The sequence below is a fragment of the Molothrus aeneus genome, chromosome 5 (assembly GCF_037042795.1).
Source record: "Molothrus aeneus isolate 106 chromosome 5, BPBGC_Maene_1.0, whole genome shotgun sequence".
Classification (NCBI taxonomy): Eukaryota; Metazoa; Chordata; class Aves; order Passeriformes; family Icteridae; genus Molothrus; species Molothrus aeneus.
The window spans coordinates 54,415,110-54,440,729 of NC_089650.1; the positions used below are offsets into that span (position 1 = coordinate 54,415,110).

Sequence of the window (25,620 nt, forward strand, 5' to 3'; positions counted from 1 at the left end):
CATCTTGAAATTGTAGTGTAATCTTAAATGTAATGTAGTCTTAAAACATCAGTGAAGCTCAGTGAGGAGAGGCTCTATAGGAGGAAGGAGCATAACATTAAAGAGCATGTGGATGTAAGAAAGGAAATTTTGCTTTTTGTCTTCTTGTATAGCAACACAATTCTCTTCCAGACTTTGGTCTTTGAGAACAATATTAATTTTAATAAAGCCTTCTTCTAGAAACACTGGCTACTTCAAAGTAGCCAAGGAGCAAAATAAACTGCTTTCAAGACTGTATCTAACATTCTACAAGTATTCTATACTCATTCATCAAGATCCTGATCAATAAAGCACTTGAGAGTACATGCTTAAATAAAACAATTCATGAGTTGTTCTATTGAAGTCAATGGGATTATTCACATTCTTCAAGCTAACTAAGCTAAGCATAAGAAAAAGTACTTTTCTCTGCATTCACAATCAACTTCCATTTAACCACAGAAAAATTAACATCTATTTCAACAGTACTGGAAGCTGACTAAAGAACTTGAACTTAGAAAAACCTACAGGCTTCCTATGCATATCACTGAGTTTTGATTTGCTGTTTTTTTCATGTCTAAATATTTTCCTCATAAAAAAGCATGGGTTCTTATCTTTTCCTTTCTTTTACTTTCCACACTGAATCGTCCCTGATGTCAATGAATGCCTCCAAAGAAAAATGGACAAAAATTAGCAATACACAAACATATTTCTAATTCACACTTACTGACATTAAAACAGTTGATCAAGTGGTCAAGAATTTCACATCATTAGTCCTTTTAAACATTATGAAGAGAATTTTAAGTCACTTTTTGCAATAATGCAGAGAGCTTCCATTTTGAGATGAAGATTTTTAAATTTGAGTGCCTACCAGCATGTTGTGTACTTACGCTACAAATTTAATGAAGATGGAGTCAATATGTTCAATGGAGCCTAAAAAGGCATTCAGCTGATAAGCCACTTTAAACCATACATCTCATAAATCACTCTAAATCCCTCTCTAGACTCCTGAGTTTATTTACTGTGTGAAGCTTAGAAACCCAACACAGCAATGAACACAAACTTGCAGAAAGACACCCCTCTTCTTGCATTTATATCTCAAACCGAACTGGTAGGAAGGACAGACCAGGAACTTTGGAGTTCTAGATCTGACAGACCTCTAAACACAGAAATTCCCATGTATTGGCAAGTAATAGGCAAACCCATTCAAAGGCATGCATTTGTGCCAGTTAACGACTTCAATTGTCATGGGGAGTCACACACAGGCTGTCACTGTCGGTTTTATATCTGCCAGCGCCAGTGAAACTGCAGATCACAGTTGGGAAGCTGAATGTGCACACTGCTCTGTGCTAGAACATGGTCCAGCAGAAAATCAGGACCCACTTAGTCTGCTTTCACTGAGAATTTGGGAGCCCTGTCTCTCCACAAGAAACCACAAAATAAATAGGAAAAACTAACAAACTAGACTTGGATGATCAACAAAAGATACATACACGCCATTATAATTCTACAAATACCATCTGGCTTTTTTCTGTGAGCTATATTCATATATAAAACACTGTCATATATGTATGAGAGTATTCTAAATTCACACTGAAAAGCTAAATTATTGTTTAAGAAATTTGGGTTTTCTCCCTGTGCACATAATCCTTAGGCATGTTAAAGACTGTACATAAAGTTGTGTGTATATATATATATATATATATATATGGTTAAAGCAGTGTGGCTGTTTTTTTAACTAACACTCTTACCTTCTTTTCTTTGAGTTTTCCATTATTTCAGATTTCACTTAACACAAGACAAACAATAAGAGGTTAGTGACTTCAGTAGTGCTGTACTACTGAAATATAATTGCCTGCCACAATAAATTCCTAATGAGCACAACTCTTGCCAGTGGAAGGTTGCCCTGGCAACAAAATTATTCCAGAAGGTAACTACCCATTTGGTAGAAGGCAATGACACTCAGTTGTCTGACAAAGATTGGAAAACTATAAAAACTTTTTAACTGCTCAAGTTCAACAGAAACTTGATGTACCACGACTCTCTTGACACAAGAAAATACTGAATACAAAGGGATTGAGAAACTTCCAAATGAATGCAGAGTCAAAACAAGGGCATTATGTTAAAACAGGTACACGTTTGGATTGCCAGTCTTACAATAAAAAGTTCTTCTCTCACTTGTTCATGTCTTCTTATAGTTCCAAACAACTAAATATGATTTAAACCACACTTTTAAATTTACTTTTAAAGAGAACAATGTGAAAATGTTTTCCTGAATTATAATGGAAGTTGGCAAGATCAAGGCTGGGCTCAGTAGACAGTAAGATGGTGAATTCCAGCTCTGAGGTAGGGAGCTAAAAATATTCCCAAGAGAAAACAAGAGGTGGCAGAATCAAAAGTAGAGGCACGACCTGAGTACAGCCTCCTGAGGACACTGATGCTTTTTAACCCAAGAGCTGTTTTTTCTCACAGTCTAGGGCAGGTAGTGACAAGAAGAGTCACTACCAAGAAACACAGTATCTTTTACCTTTATTTCCCAAGAAAATTAAACTTTCATGTTCACATTTTACATCTGGCAGGAAAGGTTATATCCCACTATGACTGTTTCCCCTACTCCAGAACATTTAACCTACTAGCCAGTTTCAAATTGACAAATGCTTAAAAATTTGAAGGACATGATCCTTCCCACATGTTAGTAATTGGATATTAAATATTCATATGTCCTGACACTTCTTACAAGGTAACTAAGATTCTAAAATTAGGTTATTGTCAAATGAGAAAATGTTCATAAATTAAGAGGACAAAAATAACAGAATAGAATCTGTGTTGTTCAATAAAATACTAAGGAGTCTTGAAAAATATTAATTTGGTAGAGATGTAAAATTATTCCAAATAGCTTTTACTGGTAAAAAATAAAGTTGGCTTCAGAAACTTTCAGAAAGCTATTGTGCCACTGAATAATAAAATGACAAATGAAATGCAGTCTGGATATATACACACAGAGGTAAAAACACTGCAAAGCAAAAACATCTGATGTCATCCATGACATGAATCACTGAGACAGTCAAGCTGGACTAACCATGTCAAATACCTGATGTACTCATCTTTGAGAGGAGAAATGGATTCTCAGCACTTCTGGAAAATTGTACCAATATTATTTCTTAAAACTTAACCTTAGATGCCTACTTAAAAAAAAAATCCCCTTAATCAAAACCTAGTGATGAGCTACATAAATGATACCAAGAAATAAATGGGAAACAAATATGTCTGTTACCATATTGGTCAATGAAGCATGAGGTTCATTATGAGACAGTGTTCATTTTTATTTTCATGTAAGTCAAAGAAATGAAAAGTACACTGCAGCAGAAGGGAAGATATAAATGGTGGTCAATACATTTACATTTTCCAGAAAAAAATAGTGTTTATTTTGGGCAAAGAAAGCATTGGTCTCCTCAATTAAGAAAAAAGAATAAATTTCAAGAAGGGAAAAAATGTATTTTTCTAGACCCATCGGCAGGATTTCAGGAAGAAAGATAAAGCTGGCAGGCTTTACCAGGAACAGGTGCTCCCTATTCAAGTTTGTCTAAGGGATGCAACCTGAGAAATGTACTATCTACCAAGAAAGAAAATCTTTAGAAAGATGGCAAATAAGGACAAGCGATCATTCTGATCTAACACTAGGGCTGAAATCACAGCTCTTCTCTCTCATCCTCTCTCCCTTGCACCGGCTGTGGTTCTCATCAGCCTCCTCAGTTCCCTAATGTGAAGAAAACTAATAGATACTGTCAAGGAGCTGAGGAGAACAGAAACTAGAGGAAAAACCTATTCCAGGAGTGAGACAGTAAATCAACTCACCAGTACTGTCAAATTCTGTCTGTTATTATTTGCCTTTTTCTGTGTCTTTTGTTAATCTTGGTAACTGTTTTGCATTTTAAATGGTAGGATTTTATAAATTCTTTCATTTGTACCTAATTTTACACAGTAAGCTTTAAGTACCTTGGTAACAGAAAAGTTTTCCTCACACAAGAACAGGGCAATGCTGCTAAGTAGGACAGCAGGGCACTGTAAACAGTACCTACCTCACCTCCATGGTTTTGTGTTTCCAATGAGTCTGAGTGCATTATTCATGTCAACTGCATCAGCTTCTTACTGGGGAGCTGGCAATACAGCAGTCAGCTAAATGGTACGAAACAAAAATGCCTCCTGGCAGGTGAAAATATTAGGCTGTACACTTCAACTCTAAACATTCACGCAGCATATGACAGCATATATTTAGAACTGAAAACTAACATACATTGCTGCTACTTTATTTTCCTTTTCCCTTTTCCTTTTCTGAGCAAGTTTTTAGCTATGAAACTTGCATTGGTGTCTCTTCTGTGAATTATGTACTACTACATGGTGAGTTACACAGAGAAATCACTGCACAAAAGACAGCACAAAAAGATAATTTATGTGAGAACATCAGATCAGAAGGTAAACACTTTAATGAAAAATACATCCACTCCATTCTACATGAAAAATAAATTAATTACTTTTATGTCTATGAAAATTCCTATCCTATTTAAAACACCAGTCAGTATAACACCTTGTTATCTTGCATCCAGATAATTTGATGGCATTGTTAGAGCCTTCCTTCCCGCTGCAAACTGCCTACAGGTCAAATGCAGTTTTGAACTCCATATTTAAGCAGTTAAATATACTGATACTCAAAACTAAATACTGTTCTGCTCTGAGTGTTGGTATACAAGCACTGACATTCCAGTCCTGTATTGCCATTTCTAGTCAAGGATGAAGAAGTGGGAATAGCTGCCACCACTGAAATGGAATTGCTTCCTATGCCCAACACAGGAGCACACAGCTACATAAACACAGCGTATCTTACGAGTGCCTGAAGAACAACACACATTTTAAGAATTTAAATAAATGAAAATAATAACTTCAATGGAAACTGCCATCAAATGTCTTAGTCTGAAGAAAGGATACTTTCTGAGATTTGATGGTAAGCATATAAAATCTTATCTAGAGTAAGACAGCACAGATGCTGAGCATTGAGGCATCTCTACCTTTTCTAATACAGTATGCTAAATCCTGAGTTAAACTTAGAAGCCCACAGAAGTCACTTTCAAATAGCAAAGAAATCTTTAAAATAGTGTCAAAGCATCCTTCTGTCAAGGACCAAATATAAAACTAACTTGTATTTTTTAAGTCCGTGGAAATGTGTTAAACACTTGTATATACTGAATAATTAAGCCATCATGCCACTTTGTTTTACCAATCCCTTGTGCCAAAAAAGATGATAACGTATAAGATAAAAAGGCAAGATATAATAAAAGATAAAACTCAGGTCTTATGTTATTTTGGTTTGTGGACATGAACATTCATATTTATCAGTTTTAGTTCTATGGATTTAAATTTTAAATATCTTGGGTATAACTTAACAAGCAATTGGTATTTTGAAAAAATTTACAAGATATTTACTGCACTAAAAAAAAAACCAAAAAAACCACCATCAAGGCCTGAAACAAGTGAAGAAGTAGGATAATTCACTCATCAAAATGCAATTCAGGTTAAAGAATAAATCAAACTAAATACTTACAGCTAACAAGCTTTCTCAACATATATTTTGTAAGCAAAATTCATAATTTCTGTATTTTTTCTGCTTTACACAGTTCTTCAGAAGACAGCGATGTATTCTAGTGGATTTCAGAGATACAGTTACAGAATATAGTTATATACATATAGATACAGTTACAGAATAACAGAGCATTTACTGATGTGAGGATTTGGGAGCCTTTCCAAATTTCTCTTCCCCTCAACTCTAACTAGCTCAAGTACAGGTATTTTGGATATGTTCAGCGATTTACTCCAAAGACCCTAACAACTGACTGATGAATCCTAAATTAAACTAGACAGAGCATATGACTCCAGCCAGAGTACTCTTACTACCCTACATTCCACCACAGAGGTGGATATCATTAAAGTGTCCAATTCTATTCTCACAAAAGTCACTGGAAGAACAGTAACAAATACCAAGAGACAGTTCCAACACCTCCAGCCAACAGCAGTTATCTCTCACTCTAGGAAATACACAACAGCAGACGATTTAAGTCTGTTGTTATTCCCCTGAAAACCCTCTGCTGCAGTTCATGAGAAACTAGGGCCTGCTGTGAGAATCACCAATCTAGAATTTAAGCTGGAAACAGCACAGTATTTATTTTTCCACTGAAACAGATGAAAACAGGCAGCTTGGCGAAACAAGGCATGGTTTCAGCTTTAATGGGGAGAGAGGAAGACAAAAGAGAGAAAAATGTTATTTTCCATGAAAAAAGCAGCAGCAGCAGATCCTCTCTTTCAAAAGGTGCCACTGGTCTCTTCTCATGGATTTCTGCAGGAAACAGAGCCAGAATGCACTCTGGGTGCAGACATGAAGGGATCTGACAATTCTGCCTGCCTTCCTATTCCTTCCACATGAAGGAATCTGACTGTCCCACCCCTCCTGAACCCCTCATCTGACACTGCTCCTATGCCATTCCCACATCATGACACACATTGGGACTAGAGATGTCTATAAACAGGGCCTTCAAAGTGCCCCATCCCTTCCCAAGAGCCACAAGGTAGGTAGATCTGAACAAAAGCCTGACATCAACAGTGTAGGGATGAATGCCTGTAGTCCCTGCTGATGTTACATAGCAACATGATCAGTTCACCTTTCTGAACTTAAAGTGCAGGTAAGGCTAATTCTGTTTACAGTAGTTCAAGATTATCAGGGTAAAAGTCAGTACAGGCACATCCTAAGTACCCACTGAAATAGCAGATAGTAAAACTGTGTAAATCTAAGCAGAACTCCCATGTGTCCTTAATTTACCGCTTTAGGACACATGAGGTAGCAAAAGCAAGCCTGATAAGAGGATCATCAGCCTTTGAGTACAGGGAGAAAAGTAGTTAACCATCTATCCAGCCCTTACTATTATTAGTAGGATTGCTCCTCCCATTTGTATCTGGAAAGCTAATTATATTTCTTGCCTTTACTCATTTTACATGTCTCTTTCAAATCCAACATCACAGGTCTATCCATAGCTAAACCCTTTGAAAAATTTCTTTAACAATATATCTCTAGATGAGAGATATATTTTGGCCTATAGCAGGCTTTACAGGTAAAAATATGAGACAGACAAGAAAACCAACTGAACAAATTCATATCTGAAGTGTTTTCCATTCAGAAAGCAGCACTGCTGATACAGCTGTAAACAATTAACTCAGAAATTGCAGGCAACAGAATGGCTTAATGACAAGTTGGGAAAAAATCTGTAACATTATTGCTTAACACCTTAGCAAAAACTTTGCATGAACTTTACTGGCTCTTGCAGGTTCACTGCATTTATTATCCATAGTATCAAGGTGAAAAGATCCATATTATAGGTTGCTAATCAGTGTAATACAAGCACAACTGAAATCTGATTAGCAACTTGAGGAATTGCTTGAAGTTTCAGAAAAAGGTGTCTAAGATATCCTTATTGCTTTTAAATACATTATTAGACAAGACATGCATACAGAAAAGTCTACTAAATAATGAAACCTAGAAAACAGCACAAATCTGCTGTACCTGCTGAGCCAAAACACAGAATTACTCCTTAAGCTTGTTTAATATACAAAAATAGTCTCCACTCTGTGTATAAGAATTCTATGTAGGCATTTGGATAAAAATACCTTGAAGAGGGTATTTAAAAGATACCCTTGGAAATCTTGTGCAAAGACCTAAGTATCAAGCTTTTAAATACTACTTTAAATACATCAGAATGTTTTAAAAATTATAATTAAATAATCAGAAGCATTTATTATGGATAAAGATCCCACTGAAGTGCAACTTGATAGGTGCCTATGGACCCGCAATGAGAAAGGGCTCCTTCCAGCATGGCAATAATTTGAGAAATTAACCCCAGACTTCCTTTTCAAAGGAAAATTCTCAACATTATCATAAAATAATAGCTCAGAGATTAACTCTAATTGAAATTCTGTAAAAAAAATTTTTGGGGGGCATATATCAGTAGTTAGCTGGATTGAAGAGGCTCTCTTACATTATTTTATCATATAGATAAGGCTATTGGTCAGGTACCAAGAGCAGTGCTAGAGGTAGCATGGTAAAAAACCTTCAGGAGCTAGAAATACTGCAGCAACAGCAACAGAAATTATTCAAAAGGAGATAAATTAGTTACAGTAAAACATTTAAATAGCTCAGTCTTTCAGAAAGTTCTTATAAAGAATAATTTTTTTACTCTGGAATAAAATTCCAGGTAATATACCACAATGAATAACCAATATTATAATGAAACAAAGAAGGCAAAAGAGCCTCAGATGAAACTAATAGCCATGTTCAATTCAGATATTTGTTGAAGATAAACTCTGCAAGGATACCACCTCTTAGAACGGATTAACAGTAGAATAGATAGATTCCTCATTTCCTAACATGTTCTTATCAGATTTGGATACCATCAGACTTCACTGAAACAACATACTGGACTCATTAAATGAAGAGCAAGCAGTTCTTCACCCTCTGTCACAGGTCTGGATAAATGATCTAGCAGACATTCTGGCATTATAGTGCATGAAACCAATAGAACATTTCTACATAATGAGTAGAAATAAAGACAATGATTTTAAGATACTACATCTCTTTAGAAGGTGTAAATTATGAGTTAATCTCATATTTACTGATTAATACAAGTGAAAATTCTTAAGGAATTTAAAATTTGTTACTTTTCCCTCCCCCACTAACTTCAACAACGAAGTTGGTAGATAAGGATATATAGCTTAAACATACAGTCAAGAATTGCAACCAGAAGCTACTGGAACATGAAGTAATAGAACTAAGAATGCATAAACCACTTTTCTCAAACATCAATTCTTTCTCTTGACAATAAGAAAATAAGTTATTAGGGAAAAATAATTACCACACCAAGAGGTCAGCAACATGGAGTTTTGTCTGAACAAACAGTAAAACAGAAGACATGACAAAGGTCAAAGGCTGAGAACTGAAGACTGAAAGCTAATATTGGACTGAGTAGTTAAGCAGATGGACAATAAGAAGCCTGGAACTCAGAATCGATGGAGGGCATTGATTAGGCACAATTCAATGTTTCACTTCTCTGAAGAGACAGAAGGGAGTATTGAGTGAGTGTTCAATTTAGTACTATAAACTATCATGACATCAAGTGCTTGGCTTTGAAGGGCAAGAAGACTGAAGACATTAAATGTTTCTAAGTAGTGGTGATCATTGAAGGTTTTTTCTTTTATTATGGTGATACTTAGACAACCCTAAAGCAAAAGGTTCAAGAAAAAACACTCACAAAGATACTGGCATGTCCCAAACACATTACCAGGGTTATGGAGGTTTAAAAAAGTACTTACTTGGTATGTGTCCCATAACCTGATGGTACACCGTAAAGGGACTTCTCTCATCAGCAAGTTATTCATCCAACGGAAAGCAAATTGCAAGTATTTCACCTCATGCTGATCCAAGTGCCTATGAACTTGTTCTGAAGACAGAATAAACAGGTATTTTACTGCAGCTTTTCTGAAATCTTGAAGTATCAAGTTCTCTGTCTAAAACAATCAAATACTCCTCCAATCTCAAGGAAAAAACTTGTGGTGGTGCATGCACATTCTCACATCCAAATGAGAACACTCAAAATATAAATTAGTTAAACATTACACTGGACTGATTTTTCTGCCACTTCATAGATTAAATAACTGGTCTGAGTAGCACTATCTTAATAAAACATTAAGATCAGAGTTTTAAAATATACCACAAAAATATACAAAGTTATAATGTGAAATCATTAGGTACATATATCCTCACTAATTTCTTAGGCTACAAATTTTTTGGGACGACACAACAAGAAACATAGTTTCCAAATAACATAATGGTCTCCAAAAATAAAATTTTTGCAATCAAAAAAGAAAATTATTAAATTAAGAAGGTAAAGAAATATAAGGAAAGGACCTATAAAGGTTGCATTTGTTTGAGACAAGAAAAAGTGTGATTAACGTGTAGGAAATACAGTGAGAAAACTTAACTAATTTACAGCTTAAATAATTTCTTAGTATTACAAATAAATGCAAATAAATCCAATACAAATCAGTGGTTTCTAAACCAGTACTCTCACACTGTGTTTTTATTGTAGAACACATACTATTTGAAAGCTGTGATCACTTGCATGGGTTATTGCTAGAGCTAAGAGAACTAATCTACTACATGGTTGTCTATACTGAGAGAATTTTCTGCAAAAAAGATCCCAGACATTCTGTTAACAGGCTTTAGTTAACAGGCTCAAATATGACATTAGCATGGTATAGATGACAAATACTGCAGAAATGCTCATGTCTCATTTTGGACAAATTTATGACAAGAAGTCTTTGTTAAAGCCTAAGACAATCCTACTGTCCTTCTGTATACAAATACATCTTTGGAGATTTTTGCTGCCCAGATTATCCCTTCATCCAAATTCACAGAGGTGTATTACCAGCCAAAACAATGAGTAAATGCTCATCTTCCAAATTTTACAAATCTAAGAAATATCTAAAAAGTGATACTTAAAGGCACTAAACTACTAAATTAATTAAAAGAATAACCCCAAGAGTATGGAAGCATTATTACAGGAAACATTACCTAGAGATTAAGGAAACAGAAGTTAAGTGATACTAAATTATGTTAAAGACTAAAGCTGTTCAGTTTTTTTTCCCCTCAGGATGTATTTTTTGGCTATATGAAAGTGTCAGCCAATATAAAACAGTTTTTTAATACAGAAGCTATAAGTACAAACCTTTTAGATTTTAAAAACAATCAAAAATGAGGGCTTTTAAAAAAAGTAAGACACAACAACACATTACTCCAAAGGTCCACTTAACACATCTTGTCTCCAATGATAACTAAAAACAAATATCAATGAAAATGTATTAAGAACTGGTATTTCTCCATAGCACTTGTCAGCCTCCATTTATCTGTGGCTAAAGCAGTCTTCAGCAGACCTGGTATTTTTGTTCCTAAAATCACACCCTTCCACAATATAAATATAAACAAATACAGACAAATTCTTAAATTGTAAGGCCCAGAACTGCTTACCATGCTCAAGATGATGCTACAGCAACACTGAACACAGTGGGATAATAAACAGTGGGATAGTCAAGTCTTTTGGCCAGCTGGCAATGCTGTGTTTGATGCAACCCAGCATGGGAACTGCCCTCCTGGCCAGGAAAAAACCAGATCCCTTTTTTCAGGGCTGTTCTCCAGCCCCTCTTCTCTCAATCTCCAACTGTGCTCAGAATTACTTCATCAAGGGTGCAGCACCTGTAACTTGTTGTTGTTAAATTTTCAAATCTTCAATAAATCATTGATGATTGCCCAATGCCCCAATCTAACAAGATCCTTCTCCAAGGCATCTTGCTCCTCAAGAGACAACAGTGCCCCCCAGTATAGTATCACCTGCAGATTTGTTAATGTTGCATTCAACTCCTGCATCCAGATCCTTGATAAAAATATTAAATAGAGCTGGCCTTAGACTTGAACACTTAAGGACATCACTGGTGAATGCTCACCTGCCAAATGCAGCCTCACTCACTGCAACCCTTTGAGCCCTGTCCTCTGCCAGCTCTCCACCCACTGCACCATTATTACATCATTTAGATTATTAGACTCACGCCAAATGCTGAATTACTATTGTGTCTCTGCCTTTGCTTTAGAAAAATTTAGCTTCAAGTTAAATATACTGAAGTGAGATACTGGGTTAAATTTATTATTTGAATGTCACATGTGGATACCTACACTACAGACTACTATGATTTGATAATCTAGTACATCAAGCAGGTTGCAAAAAAAAAGGCAGTTTTATTTCTAAGCAAAGTTACTAACTCACAAAATTTTGTTCTTCACACAGCAGAAACAATTTTCATTTGGTTGTTTGTAGCCATTAAAAGTAAGTAATGAAGAACAATAAATTGTGCCAATTGTGATATTTCAACTATGTTAGTTAATGGGCATAATGAATTTCTTGAAAGTTGCTTTCTAGTCTAAACAAGTTGAAAAATGGATTACTAAACTCTGTGCTTTATACCTAATTGATGCAAGGCTGGAATAGAAGATGCATTGAGTAAAGAAGCTAATTCTTCCTACTTTGCAAGTAATTGTAAGCAGAAGCTAATTTGCTGATAAAGGTAATTTGGACTGGCATAATCTAAATCTAAATTTTCCATTTCAATGAAAATAAGTATGTATGTGCAATGAACAAGAAGTTATATAATTACTGTCAGCTTTAGAACATGAAGTATTTTATAAAAACTACTTCTACTGCAGTTTCTGATAACATAATTATTTTACAGTTAAAAAAAACCCCAATTCTTTTATCAAAATTCAAAAGAAATAAAAATTACATTTAGTAAGTTTCCCAACATTTTCAATAAATCTACATATAAAGTTTGGGTGAAGGAAGTCTTCTGAGTAAAGACCAAAATACATTACAGCAATGCATTCCAAAGTAGCATACTGTCAAAAATAGGTAACCTGTAGACAAAAACCATTTATAACTATTAATATTTTTATTAAATACACTATTGGTACATTATTTTGAATTATCACATTTAGCCACCTTAAACAGATGCTTCTCATAGCAGATGGGCCTACACACATAAAATATTTATTCTTCATGTTCAATGTAAGCATCTCATGCTGTTTCACTGAAGTCAAAATTAAAATCTGTATGATTACAAAATCATGAACTAAACAGTTAAGGACAGAAACAACCTGTCCAAACAACTCAACTGCTGTCCTGACAGGAAGATGGTGTCAGAACTAGTCTCTAGGCAAGCTTACACATAAGCAAAGAAAAACAGCAAAATAATGTAAGATTATGCCTGAACTGCCAAATTACTGTGGCACAGCATGGTGTCACCACATCCATCTGTACCATTCAACATTTCAGAACACTAGCCTTTGGGCACTCACCTTTATTCCAAGATTCCTACCAATCCTATGGTTTCTGATGTTTGACCTAGTTTTGTAATTTTGAGTACTACTTAAAGTTTATTTTTCAGTCATATTTCAAACCCTGAACACTTTGTTGTTAACTCTATTTTATCAATATTTTATACATATTCCATTGTGAATATGAAAGTCTTAAAAATTATCTGAAATGCATGTAAGCTAACAGTCTCTCTTAAAGAGGCCTTTTAGTTCAACAAAAGGAAGAAAAGTGTGTATTTCTCATGAAAACCCACACAATTTTTCTTAAAAAGTGCAATTTTTCTTAAAAACTGCTCTGATACCAAAGCAAAAGGAAATAATGAGCCAATCTTTGCCACAGGAATTATTGGCATTGCCCTTTGCATGCACAATGACTTTTTTGCATTGATCCTTAACCTACAAAAACATGCAATAGAAACACATCAGCACTCCTGCCTTCCATGGAATCATATAATCATTTAGGCTGGAAAAGACCTGTAAAATCTTGATCCTAAACCATTAACCTAACCCTGCAAAGCCCACCAATAAACCATGTCCCTAAGGGCCCACATCTTTTAAAAACTTGCAGGGATGGTGACTCAAACACTTCCCTGGAAAGCCTGTTCCACTCCTTGATAATCCTTCTGGTGAAGAAATGTTTCCTGATATACAATCTAAATTTGTAAATCTATACCCTAACCCTAACCCTCTCCTGCCACAACTTCCTCTTGTCATTTCCCCCTGTCCCTTGTTATTTGGGAGAACTGACCGACCCCCACCTGCTACAGCCTCCTTTCAGGCAGCTGTAGACAACAATAAGGTCTCCCCTGACTCTCTTTTCCAGGCTGAACACCCACCCCCAGCTCCTCCTCATCAGACTTGTGCTCCCGACCCTTCCCCAGCTCCACTGCCCTTCTTTGGACACGCTCAGCACCTCGATGTCTTTCTTGCTGAGAGGGGCCCAGAACTGAGCACAGGATTTGAGGTGTGGCCTCACCAATGTTGAGAAAGGATATTCACTGCCCTGGTGCTGCTGGCCATGCTGTCTCTGATACGAGCCAGGATTACACTGGCCCCCAGGGCACACGCTGACTGATGTTCATCCAGCTGCTGCCCAGCACCCCCAGCCCTTTTCTGCAGGGCAGCTCTCCAGCCATTCTGCCCCAGCCTGTAGGGCTGCAGCTGGCTGTTGTGACCGAAGAGCAGGACCTGGCATTTGGCCTTGCTGAACCTCACACAACTGGCCTTAACCCATTGATCCAACCTGTCCAGATCTCTCTCCAGAATCTTCCTACCCTCCAGCAGATCAACACTCCCACCTGATTTGGTGCAAACTGGCTGAGGGTGCTCTCCATCCCTATCCTACAGTTCCCACATACAGAACCTTGCAGTCCAAAAGAAAGGACCTTGTCACCAGTCAACGACTGCTTTCTTTTTTACTCTATTTGTTGAAAGCTAATTTTTAATCTAATTTTCTCTCCTGAATAATTTCTACATTGTTCAAAGTCAGGATATTTATGGCAAACAAAGGTAAGAGTTTGGAGTAAAATCTCAACACCAGGTGTTACCAGTTGCAGAGGCAGAAAAGGGCTTACAAACCCAATATGAAATTCTGAAAAACAGTAATTCTGTCAAGACCACAGCTTAGCAATGAGTTATTCGTAGTTATATATATTAACTTCTATTAATATATATTAATTGCAAAAGGAGCTCCTGATGACTGAAGAAGACATCCTAAAGATCATAAATGTTCACCTCAAGACAAGATCTCATCACAATACATAGTTCTACTTCAAGTAATAGCAGAGATCCAAGTCAAATATTTACATGCTGATTATATCTTGTTCCACAAGATTATTTTTTATAACTGATTAAAATTTTCCACTGTAAAAAATTACAACAAAAGCATAAAAAATACACTGAAAAGTCCTAAAAATGAAAATATGACTGGCAGAAACATAGAAGTATTGCCAATTACATTCTCCTCATGACCTAAAATTTAAAGATAATAGTCTATTTAAATTTAGCTCACTAAATGTATAGCTCATAGCTAGGACTGAGAAGCATCTTCATCATAACAAAAGATATGGTCCATATGCTAATACTAAAAAGCCCAAGAAACATAACAAAGTAAAAGAAGAAAATACTAGAGGAGGGAAGGAGGGAAAGGAAGGCTTGGTTGCCTAATGGAATCAAATGAAAGTAACAATTCTGTGGTATGTAACACCAAATGGAGGAAAATATTAGGAGAAACATTTAGTAGTAATCAAGAAAGATCTACCCTTGTAGCTAAAAGTTAAGAAAAACTCCATGTTTGCAGGTGGTCCTCAATATTCCAAGTGCAACAAACAACAGGGAAAAACATATGTTTGATGAGACACTTCTAGGTACCATCACTGGACTTCTCTAGCCTCTTCTTCTAAATCATAACTGTATGCATTCATAAAAGTGTTTATGCCTGATACTTTTTAAATCCCCCATCATGTGAAACATCTCTTTTCTTCCCTTTTTTCTTTTTTTTTAATTTGCCATGAAAATAGTAAGGTTTGGCAATTTAAAAGTTAAAGTACTTACAAGTACTCAGGAATTTAAAAATTACTTTACAGTCAGGCTCAACTCTTGGTAAGGTTTCTGAACTCTGTAATAGCATACAAATATAATCTCCACAGTAAAACATAAAAATATTATTTAAAAGATATATCAATTAATTATAATGCCCAGTGAACAGCACTTACAAGTGGATTAAAGTATAATACAGTAATTACAACCATAAAATCAGATATAAAATAACTACTAGTGAGCTAAATAAAATAGCTTTATTAAAATGAGAAAGAGCTTTGGAGTGCAAATTAATTAAAACAATTATGAAATGCTTACAAGATTTTCTATCACTTCAGCACCAAGCTGACATAGAAAGATGGACCGAGAAACAAGGTCCTTATTAATCACTCATTCTCAACAGCAGCAGTAAGGTCTAAATAAATTCTAATAAAATTCTATGTCCATTTCCAATTCAAAATGCTTTCACAAGGCTAAGAATACCCATTTTGCAACTCTTGCAATTAGAGCTCTTTTTTCCAGATACTTCAACGCAATCCTAATTCAAAGTTATTGGTGTCTGTAAAATGTTTTACAATATAATTAAACATGAACCTAATTTTGCACATATAATTATGCATTCTTCAACCATCAACCAAAAAATCATTAGCGTGATAAAATATGTAACAAAGATAGATCAAATGTCATCTATTACCACAGTTTCATTATCAGATCATTGTATGAACACCCAAGATTCAAATTAAAAACCAAATTAATTAATCTATATCTATCACGTATATTGAACAGATAACTTGTTCTGTGAGTTCTGATTAAACAACAGTAAATGGATTAATAAGAAAATGTATTAGTCTTGGTTGATATTTTGTCTTTCCAAGAGTCAGATTTTGCTAAAGAAAAAAGCAAAACTATTTTCTCTGCAGTTTAAAAAGTTCAATTAGCAGAGAAACTGAATGTCCTTCAGAAACTGTGGAAGCATTAAAACTACTCTTGAGGTATCTCTAAATACTTTTTGGCTTAACTCGTCATATGAAATTAAGTTCTGAGCAGAATTGTGAAAAGTTTGTGTTTGGAGCATTGGACAGCTCTATGGGAATAGGCACCTTTATCTCCTGGGACAAGAACCTGATGAATACAAAACATCCGCACAATACTCAGAGAAGAAACTGTAAGAATCCCAAATGAAGTCTGGACATTTAAAACTTTGGCAGCCCATTAAAAACACACAGCTCTTAAATAAACTAAGACCTTAGAAAGGATAATCCTACAAGTACTAATCCTGTTCTAATGAAGGATGTTTTATAAACTTCTCCAATTAAATAAGAAAACATATTATATATAAATATTAAGAGCTTTATCAACCAACCTTTTAGACATTTCTACAGCAAATATTTCAAAGCATGAGAAGTACACAGAATGGTACAATTAAATAAGCCTTTCCACTGTGGTTAAACAAAAATGCACACAAAAATGAAAAAGTTTTAACTGACTACATTTCATTAAGAACTTGATCTGCACATATTTACACACAACACACAACTATTTACAAGAGAGTTATATTTTAAAACTTTATGTGAATAGCAAAATTATGCAAAATATGAATTTAAGGCCACAACATGAAAGTACTTTATTACAAGTCCTTAGTTCTGGCATCATCTACAGAATTTCAGATAATGGGCCAACCAAGACATCTGTAACCCAAGAGAGAAATAAGTAAAGAAAGTATGGTTAGTGAAGTCAAGATTAATTTGCTCAGAACATTAAGACAAGAGGCATTATCTAATTTATCTGTCATTTCGTGTGAATGAAAACACGTAAAATATGGCAACAATAAGAAAAAATAGGACTTGTAAAATTTTTAATAAAAGATAGTTTTAAAAGGTGAAATAGAAGATGGTTTTAAAAGGTGAAATAGCAATTCAACTGCACTTAGGAATAACTTAATATTTCCTCAAACAGTACTATTCAGTATTTATTAAAAGTCATTATTTTTAGCAATCCAAATATAAAAACTTAAATTTTGCACTAAAAACACCCCTTAAAAATTTTTAACTTTTTTTCACAACAATAAAATGCAAATAAACTAGAAATTGTCCCGATGAAAACATCATGTGTAGGAATAGCTGTGGTAACTCTCCAAAACAGATGATCAGAAGATGCATTCACAGTGGAAACAGCAGAAATTCTGAAATTTTATTGAACCTTTGAAAAATGTAGCTGAATTCCAGAGAAATTGAAGTTTTCCTTATGAGAAAGTTAAAATGCAGCACTCTTTTTATGTTTCTAGGTATTTTTCCATTACCTCCATTTTGAGGAGAAGGGGGAAAGTATATACAGCAGTATATAAGGCAGCAGTAACCTTTTTTAACTATTATTTTCAATAATTTTCTGCATTTTTCCACCTCTTGTTACTAAAATTCAAGGGAAAGTTCTACAAAATGATTGGTGATTTTTTGGTGAAACAATGTGAAACAGTAACAACAGAGAATTTATCTACAAAAAAAAAGAACTGTGCAGAACACAAATGCAAAACCTGGGTTGAGCTGTTCTAGAAAAGATGCAGAAAAAAGTCTTTTCAAACTTATCCCCACACAAGATGCAGAATATTTTTTCTGAGTTGCCAATACTGGCTTTATAATTTTCTGTAATACTAATAAGAAGCCAACATATATAAAAAATACATTTACATAATAATAGCCTAAGATTTTTTCCTAGAACTGCCTTATTGTTAATTTGGAGAGAATGCTACATGATTCTATCACTTTTTATCAATGTTTATGGAATCCCTAAGACTACTTTTATCTACAAATGCTCAGACTTCTCCAAATGGCTACCTCAAACTCTCATGTAATTACCAGTTGTCTTACAGTAAATTGAAGAAGTTGAGACTCTTCCAAGCATGACACCAGCCAAGTGCTAAGCACCTGTAAATTCTGGAAACACAAATCCTGAATTAATTTGGGCATTCCTATACTGTGTCTGTTTGATTTCAACCCTAAAGGAAGTAAAAGTGGAAGATAGTGTGCCACGTGAGTATGACCTTTTACAAACCATGGGAAATGGTTCATGATTTAGAGCAGAGAAGCTCTGCTGGCATTACAGGAAACAGAAAAGATAATTAGTTATAAGAGATTCCTTGTATTATTGAGCTATCTATTGATCCTCCCTCTCAATTTTTTTTTTATAATTCCGAGAAAAATCTGAATGATGACAATAAGTAGACTAATGAGATTGAATAATGTTTTATCTTCAAACTCCATCTCATCTATAACAACATTCCATTAGCAGTCCAAAAAAATTCCATTAAATACAATTTATCAAAGTTATTTTCTGGAGTTTAAGCAGAATGAGATTATGATTAAATTAAGAGTATTTTGGCTGTTTTAAGTCTTTTGCAATATTCTGGAGTGTACACACAAGGACAGTTACTTTGAGGGGAGTTGTGATCCATAAGGCTGGGTTAATGAAGGTTGCTTGAATCACTGACATAATGCATTAGCACTCTCCAAAGCACAAGCATCACCTTTCATACACTGGTAATCCATTACTATTAGCAAATAAGCAGTACAGGCTTCATCCACTCACACAGCTACTTACTACATAAAGATTTGCTTCACTGTGCAGTTACCCAGCATCAAGAAATAATGTGACACAGTACCAATAGGAATATTATTTTCTTGCACAGTAACCTTAATGAGCACTTAGGGTAAGTACAGCAAATACAGATCATGAGGGGCTTTTCTAAACAGCAAAGTCACTGAATTTATATCAGCCATACACTTCCCTTTAACTGAAGAATGGCAAACCCAGAATAAAAAGACAAAAGCAAAAAGGAAATGAAGAGTAAACCACAATATTCAATCAAACTATGTTATGATTCCACCAAAAACCCAATTAATTCAGGATCCCTTAGCTGAGGCATCCAAAAGGTTATGACTGCAATACACAACCACCATTGTCTAATTAACAACTAAAACTTAATTTTAATCTTAGACATACTTTGGTGTGCTTTTCTCGAGAAAGAAAGTAACTGAGTGGACAGTCTTCCAGACAAAAAGAAACAGCCCAAAGAATAATGAAAAATGTGTATATTTACTACACAAAACTTTTAACTGGACCCTTGTATTATAAAGGTTGAGATCAGCAATACAAAATTCAACTGACAACGAATTACAAATTATATCCCTCCAGAGTCAGCACTAGGGCCAGTATCTTTGTTAAAAATTAATGATACCATAGAATAGAATAGACTGTGTTTGCAAATTATACCAGATTGGGCAGGGTGCTTTACACACTGAAAGTGAGGGCTACTATTTAAGGAACATTGGCAAGCTAAAGGAATGGCTAAGAGGAATCTACTGAGACTCAGGAGAGGCAAGTGTCCTCTGTTTGGGATGGAAAAGTCTCATTCAACAAGCACTGACTAGGCACAGCCTGATGGAAAGCAGCTCTGCCAAGAAGGATGTGGGAATCCTGGTGGACAACAGGCTGTACCCAAGTCAAGAATGTCCTTGCAGCAAGAAAGGCCACGCATTGTTAGGCTTTCTAAGCAAGAAAGACGCCAACAGGTCAGGGGAAGTGATTCTTCCTCTGTATCCACCACTTGGGAAACCATGTCTGCAGCATTACCTCCAATGCTGTGAGGCTGGCACACATGGGCAAGCCCAGTGAGGGGCAGAGGAAGCTGGAGCACTTCACACCTGAAAGGAGGCTGATAGAATTGGGTTTGCCCAGCCTTAAAAAGAAGTCTAAGAAAAGCTGCAACTACCTAAAGGGAGCATGCAGAGAACATGGAGCCAAATTCTTCTCAGAGGTACACTGAGATAAAATAAAAGGTGGTGGACATAAGCTCCATTTTAAAAAACAATTATTTATATATAAAATAAAATTACAGTGGAAGTAGTCAAACTTCCCGAACAGTTCTACCTAAAGAAGTTGCAGAATCTCCATCCCCAGAATCACTCAAAACTCAGCTCTGTGGAGGGCAAGACTCCACAGAGCCTGCTCTAAACCGGCCCTGTCCCATCAGACAGAGTCATCGAGGCAAGGGCAAAGGCTTGGAACACTGACTGCCAGAGGCCCCATATAACATAAGCAGTTCTAAATGTCCATCAATATTTACTAGCAAACACTCATGATATCTGCTGAAAACTACAAAAAATTTATAAAGACCTCGCAGCTTTATTTTAAATTAGATAAAAAAACAGGAACTCACACTTTGCTTTCAGTTGCAAAGGATGATCAAATAACAGTATAAGACGACACAACTATTTGTTACAACTGACTTATTTTTTAAGTGTGAAGCTTTAAAAATAATGCTTCCTAAACCTAATAATTGAGAGAAATCATTTAACTATATCCCTAAAGCACTGAAGGTATAAATAAGACTTCAGCATTTCTTTTTTCCTTAAACTAAACAATAATCTATTGTATTATACTTAATATTTTTATTCCATTGAACCACAAAGTTGACTATCAGAATGCTATTTCTAATTTTAAAGTCTTGGTTAAACAATTTATTTATATAAATGTTCATTGACCAAGTTAAGGAAGTCTATTTACAGGAATTTTAATTATACACTTTACTTAATATATAATAATTTGCTTCTGAAATGTAAACATCAATTGATGCAAGACTAAAATTACATATAAAAAATCAGATTATGAGAAGTTAGATTATTTTTTAAGTAACAAAATACACTGATTTAACTATATTTTTAATATAAATATTTAGCTACCCAATATACAGAAATATGCCCTTATATTTTTTGTATTTACTGGCATTTTAAAAAAATGTATCAAAACCAAAAATTTTTACATACATTTAAGTTTATTGTGTAATTTTATATAAACATTTTTCTGCTGCCCTTGGTTTGTGATCATTAAAAATACCTTAATATCCTAGAAAAGCACAAAGACCATTATAAAATATTAAGGATGTACATACAAGGAGGCAAAATCTCCTATAAGAAGCACGGGCACAAAAAAAAGCTTCACAGTATATGTAACAAAACCAGGGAATTAATGTATCCAAGATTATCAAATATAAAGCTACACAAGAAATATTTTTTCTAAGTCATCACTGACATGCTAGTGTTGCAAATATATGCCCAGTTCTGCTTGGCAACATTTTGTTAATACTCTGTTCATTATTTTAACAAACTATCAAGAGATTATGTTTAGAATGGGCAAGCATTATCTCTTGCATTTCATTTAATTAAACTCTGTCCTAGCTATATGACAGTCAGCATTTCATGAAAGGAATTACTTTAAGGATGAAGGTAAAATATTTCAAAGTGAGCTGCTTAAACATGAAAGAATAATCTAAAATTACCCCTGCACATACTGTAATTTATCTATAAAATTAAAGATGTTATTTCCAGAGTTCATAATTAATTGGATTCCACAGAGAAATTATGCAGGCATTCCAGATAGCAAAATGATGCACAAAGGCACAAAACATAGTGCCGAAGGACAACCATAAACAACCACTGTGACTTGCTGCATTACAACAACCATTGAGGCTTAATGGGAAATGAATACTGGCTGCCTTTTGTGTGTGGTCATTACTCTGCTGCAAAGAAATTGCCATTGAATTTTGATTATATTGCCTTAATAAAAAGTAATGAAAGAGACTCATGCTCTAGTGCCTTTCTTTTAAATGATACACGACAGTGATCCACAAAGGCCAGTATGCCACAAGCCAGTGATGACACCTCACCTGAGGAAGGTGACGTTACTGCGCCATTGCAGGTGATTGCAGTGATTTTGGCTTTTCTTGCAAGTATTTTAATTAAACATTTTCAGTGTAACATCAGTTAGAAATCAATTTGCCTTTGAGACTTACCATCAATCCGACTAACAAGTTCTTCCAACATCTTCACTTTCTTTTGGATTCCTGGCTGTGCAAAAGTGTAGTTATCCTAAAGAGGAGACCACATACAAGTATTAGCTGTAGAAAAGAAAAAAAGGTTTCTTTTCTTTCAATTACTTTTCTTAATCCATGTATTTTTCTCTGTTTTCTTATGGTGTTTCTGTTTTGTGACTACATTTCCTAGGTCTGCTTCTACAGTAAAATAGTAAATCATCACACTGTACAGTCCTTTGAGTCCCCACCTCTAACAGCATATTCTGTATAGCTATTCCTGCATCAACTGCTCTCTACTTGCTAATCTAGTGAAGTTACTTTATTGCAGAAACCCCAGTAGCTTTAAAAGGCCCTCATCTTACATGCCAAAATGTGCCATGTTAGATATTTTTAAGGTGATTTTTTTTTTCTCGGAAATTTACAATTCTACAAATTGTTGTATTGCACTAAGTAGTTTATTTAGTTGGTGTTTTGCACTGGGTGATGGGAAAATTGTACTGAGTATGGTATGTCATGTAGAGTGTTATCTCCCCTCTCCCACTACATGGTATCTCCCCCATACCCCCCTCCCTTTCCATATCCCCTGGTGGTCTCTCCCATGGGTGGCCCCTCCCCTCGCCCCTCCCCAATGGTATCCCATTGGCCATGGTCCTCTTTCCCCGCCCCCTTTCTCAGGTATAAAAACCCACTGCAGGTGCACTTCAGCCTCTTTTTTCTACCTGGGTGGTTGCCACACCAGTACTGTCCTATCCCAAGCCAATAACCTGGACACTCGTCCCCATGTGGAGAAGAGCGCTTCTCATCTTTTATTTCATCTATGCAAGTCCGTCTGGGCCAGAGTCCAGAGCTAGCTGGATTTAGACTCATATAAAGCCCAGAGAGCCACGGATTACTGCAACAAATAATGTAGGAAATATGAAAATTTAGCCTATAATCAGAGGCAGGGAAAGAATTTGATCTTTTGAAGTACAGAGTAATAACTTCAAGCAGCATAAGAAATCAAAAGTCTGTTTTAATGTACTCATAACTGTTCTGAACCCAAGATTACAGTTAATATCATGAATCAAAATCTAACACACAAGCTATGTAGCTAAAAGGGCGTTATATTTGCATATATTTCTTTGAATGAATTAACTGTAAATGGATTTTTAATTTGTGGATTGCAGCTCTATAGCATAGACTTGAGTTTGAAATAATGAGAGCAAGAAAGATATCTCCGCTTGAAACCCAAAGTGATCAATCTTTTAAAATAATGACATTATTCAAATATACAGCAATGTTTCTGAATATTTAATTGGCAATCCCTCCATTCAACTCTTTTTGTTACAGTTGTCTTCCTGTGGTTCTTGAGAGATTCAAGAAAAGAAAATTATACATACATATTTTAAAAGAAAGTTGCTATGTAGAAGGTTTTTTTGTGTAACCACCACATGCACAGAAAATCACAGTATTGGATGTTTTGCCTCAACTGCTATTGTTTGAGTAATTCCTTTATCAGCTGGAGCTAAGTAATCCCAAAATACTAATTTTTCTTGACGTCATTTAAATTTTTAACTTGGTCTTAGAGTAGAAGAGATGATTATCTGTTCATATGTTTTATGTATCAGTTCATTTTTATGTTTTTCTATTTAAAACCAAAAAAAAATCTTATTGACTCTCTTGGCTTTATTTACATGGAGCTTTTTATAGGTTTTATTTGACTTATGAAACTGAACTGCAATTTAATCTTCAAATTCTGAAAAACTGCTATAAAGTTTGAAGTCTAAAAATTCATAAGGCAAAATGATACACTAATAATTCTGTAAATTAAAGTACTTCAGCCAACAAGCAATTTACAGTATCAAAAAGTCTACTGTATGCTCTGATCACTTGTAACTGATCATAGTAATAGCTATTTTTAAAATTCTAGCAAATTTTTCTACTAGTTTAGCAGTAGCCCTTTCACAGTAATTAATATTAGAACCCAGTGTATAAACTAAAACAGTATGGATGAGGAAGCAAGAATAATTCCCTGAATTTTTCAATTTTTCACAATTACCATGTAAAATTTGCAACAATTTCAGCTTGTTGACATTATTTCACAAACAGAACATGAGCATCCTTTTTAATGCAATAAAGAACCAAAATGGATAGAATGGAAAGACACACAGAATTCACATCTATTATAATCTCATTTCAGGAAGAAAGAAACTATCCCATGCACTGGAACACTGCCTTCTACACAAGGCTAACAGACACCTGTATTAATCATGGATAATATCCAAGGCACAGAATCTTTAGGAAATCATAATCACTTTCTTTACAGAACAAACTCTAACAACTAAAACTGTATTCACTTTTTTTTGGTTGCAAAATGTTTTTATGCTGTTCTATTTATTTATTTAAAACAAAGTTAACTGGTGTTTCTAGAAGTAGTACTGCCCTCAAAGTACAGCAAGATGGTATTTAATTATTTCCTCTGTAACAGATCCTCTGTAAAAGAATGCTCCTCTATGTAACACTGAAAGTCAAGACAGAGTTAAAACACTGGTGCTTTGATCATTAGTCTCTCCCCAGGTAGTGCAACTCTTGACTGTGATCTATGAATCTCAAACTACTTTCTTTCTCAAAGCCTAATTTAATCCATACAAACCTGGAAATGCAACCCAAAACTGCCATCTTGATTTGAAAACAGGTAAATTTGCTTTTCACTACATTTGATCTTTTGCTTATTTATTTCTCTGTTCATTATTTCAGCTGCAAATGAACACAGCTGGGGGTCACTCTTCTACTTGTGCTGACTCACCTAAACTGGAAAGATCTTTATTGGATTCCCCAGTACTCTCTTCTAATTAAACTGTCTTGTACATATGCCCTCTTATGACACTTGTAGTTGACTCCCTGGAGTTTGTGAAACTGTGAGAAAGACTTTGTAAATGTTAAAGGTATTCTGTTACCCACTATTCTTGCTCCTTTGTGCTTATAGATGAAGGAAAAATAGTAAAACAGAAAAGAAAAAACATGCCAAAATCACAAAATTCATGAATTATTGCTCAGAGCTGAGCCAAGACAATTATTTTCTCAATTACTTATGACTATTTCAGAGATTGTGTTTTGCTCATTATTGATAGTCAAAGTTTCAAATGAGGAAATATTAAAAAAAATCAGGATGAAAACTAGGAGTTCACATAAAATATCTCTTAGTTCCAAA

At 35.0% G+C, this 25,620-nt stretch overlaps 1 protein-coding gene across 1 annotated transcript in view; it reads right to left on the reverse strand.

Moving 5' to 3' along the window:
- The window catches only part of TBC1D22A (TBC1 domain family member 22A), a 138,814-nt gene that overhangs the window by 57,155 nt on the left and 56,039 nt on the right, over positions 1-25,620 (reverse strand). Inside the window, exons 10-11 of the mRNA XM_066550777.1 lie at positions 22,410-22,485; positions 9,421-9,548 (exon numbers count right to left, since the gene is read on the reverse strand). Coding sequence (XP_066406874.1) covers positions 9,421-9,548; positions 22,410-22,485 — 204 coding nt within the window. The remainder of the gene's footprint in view (positions 1-9,420; positions 9,549-22,409; positions 22,486-25,620) is intronic.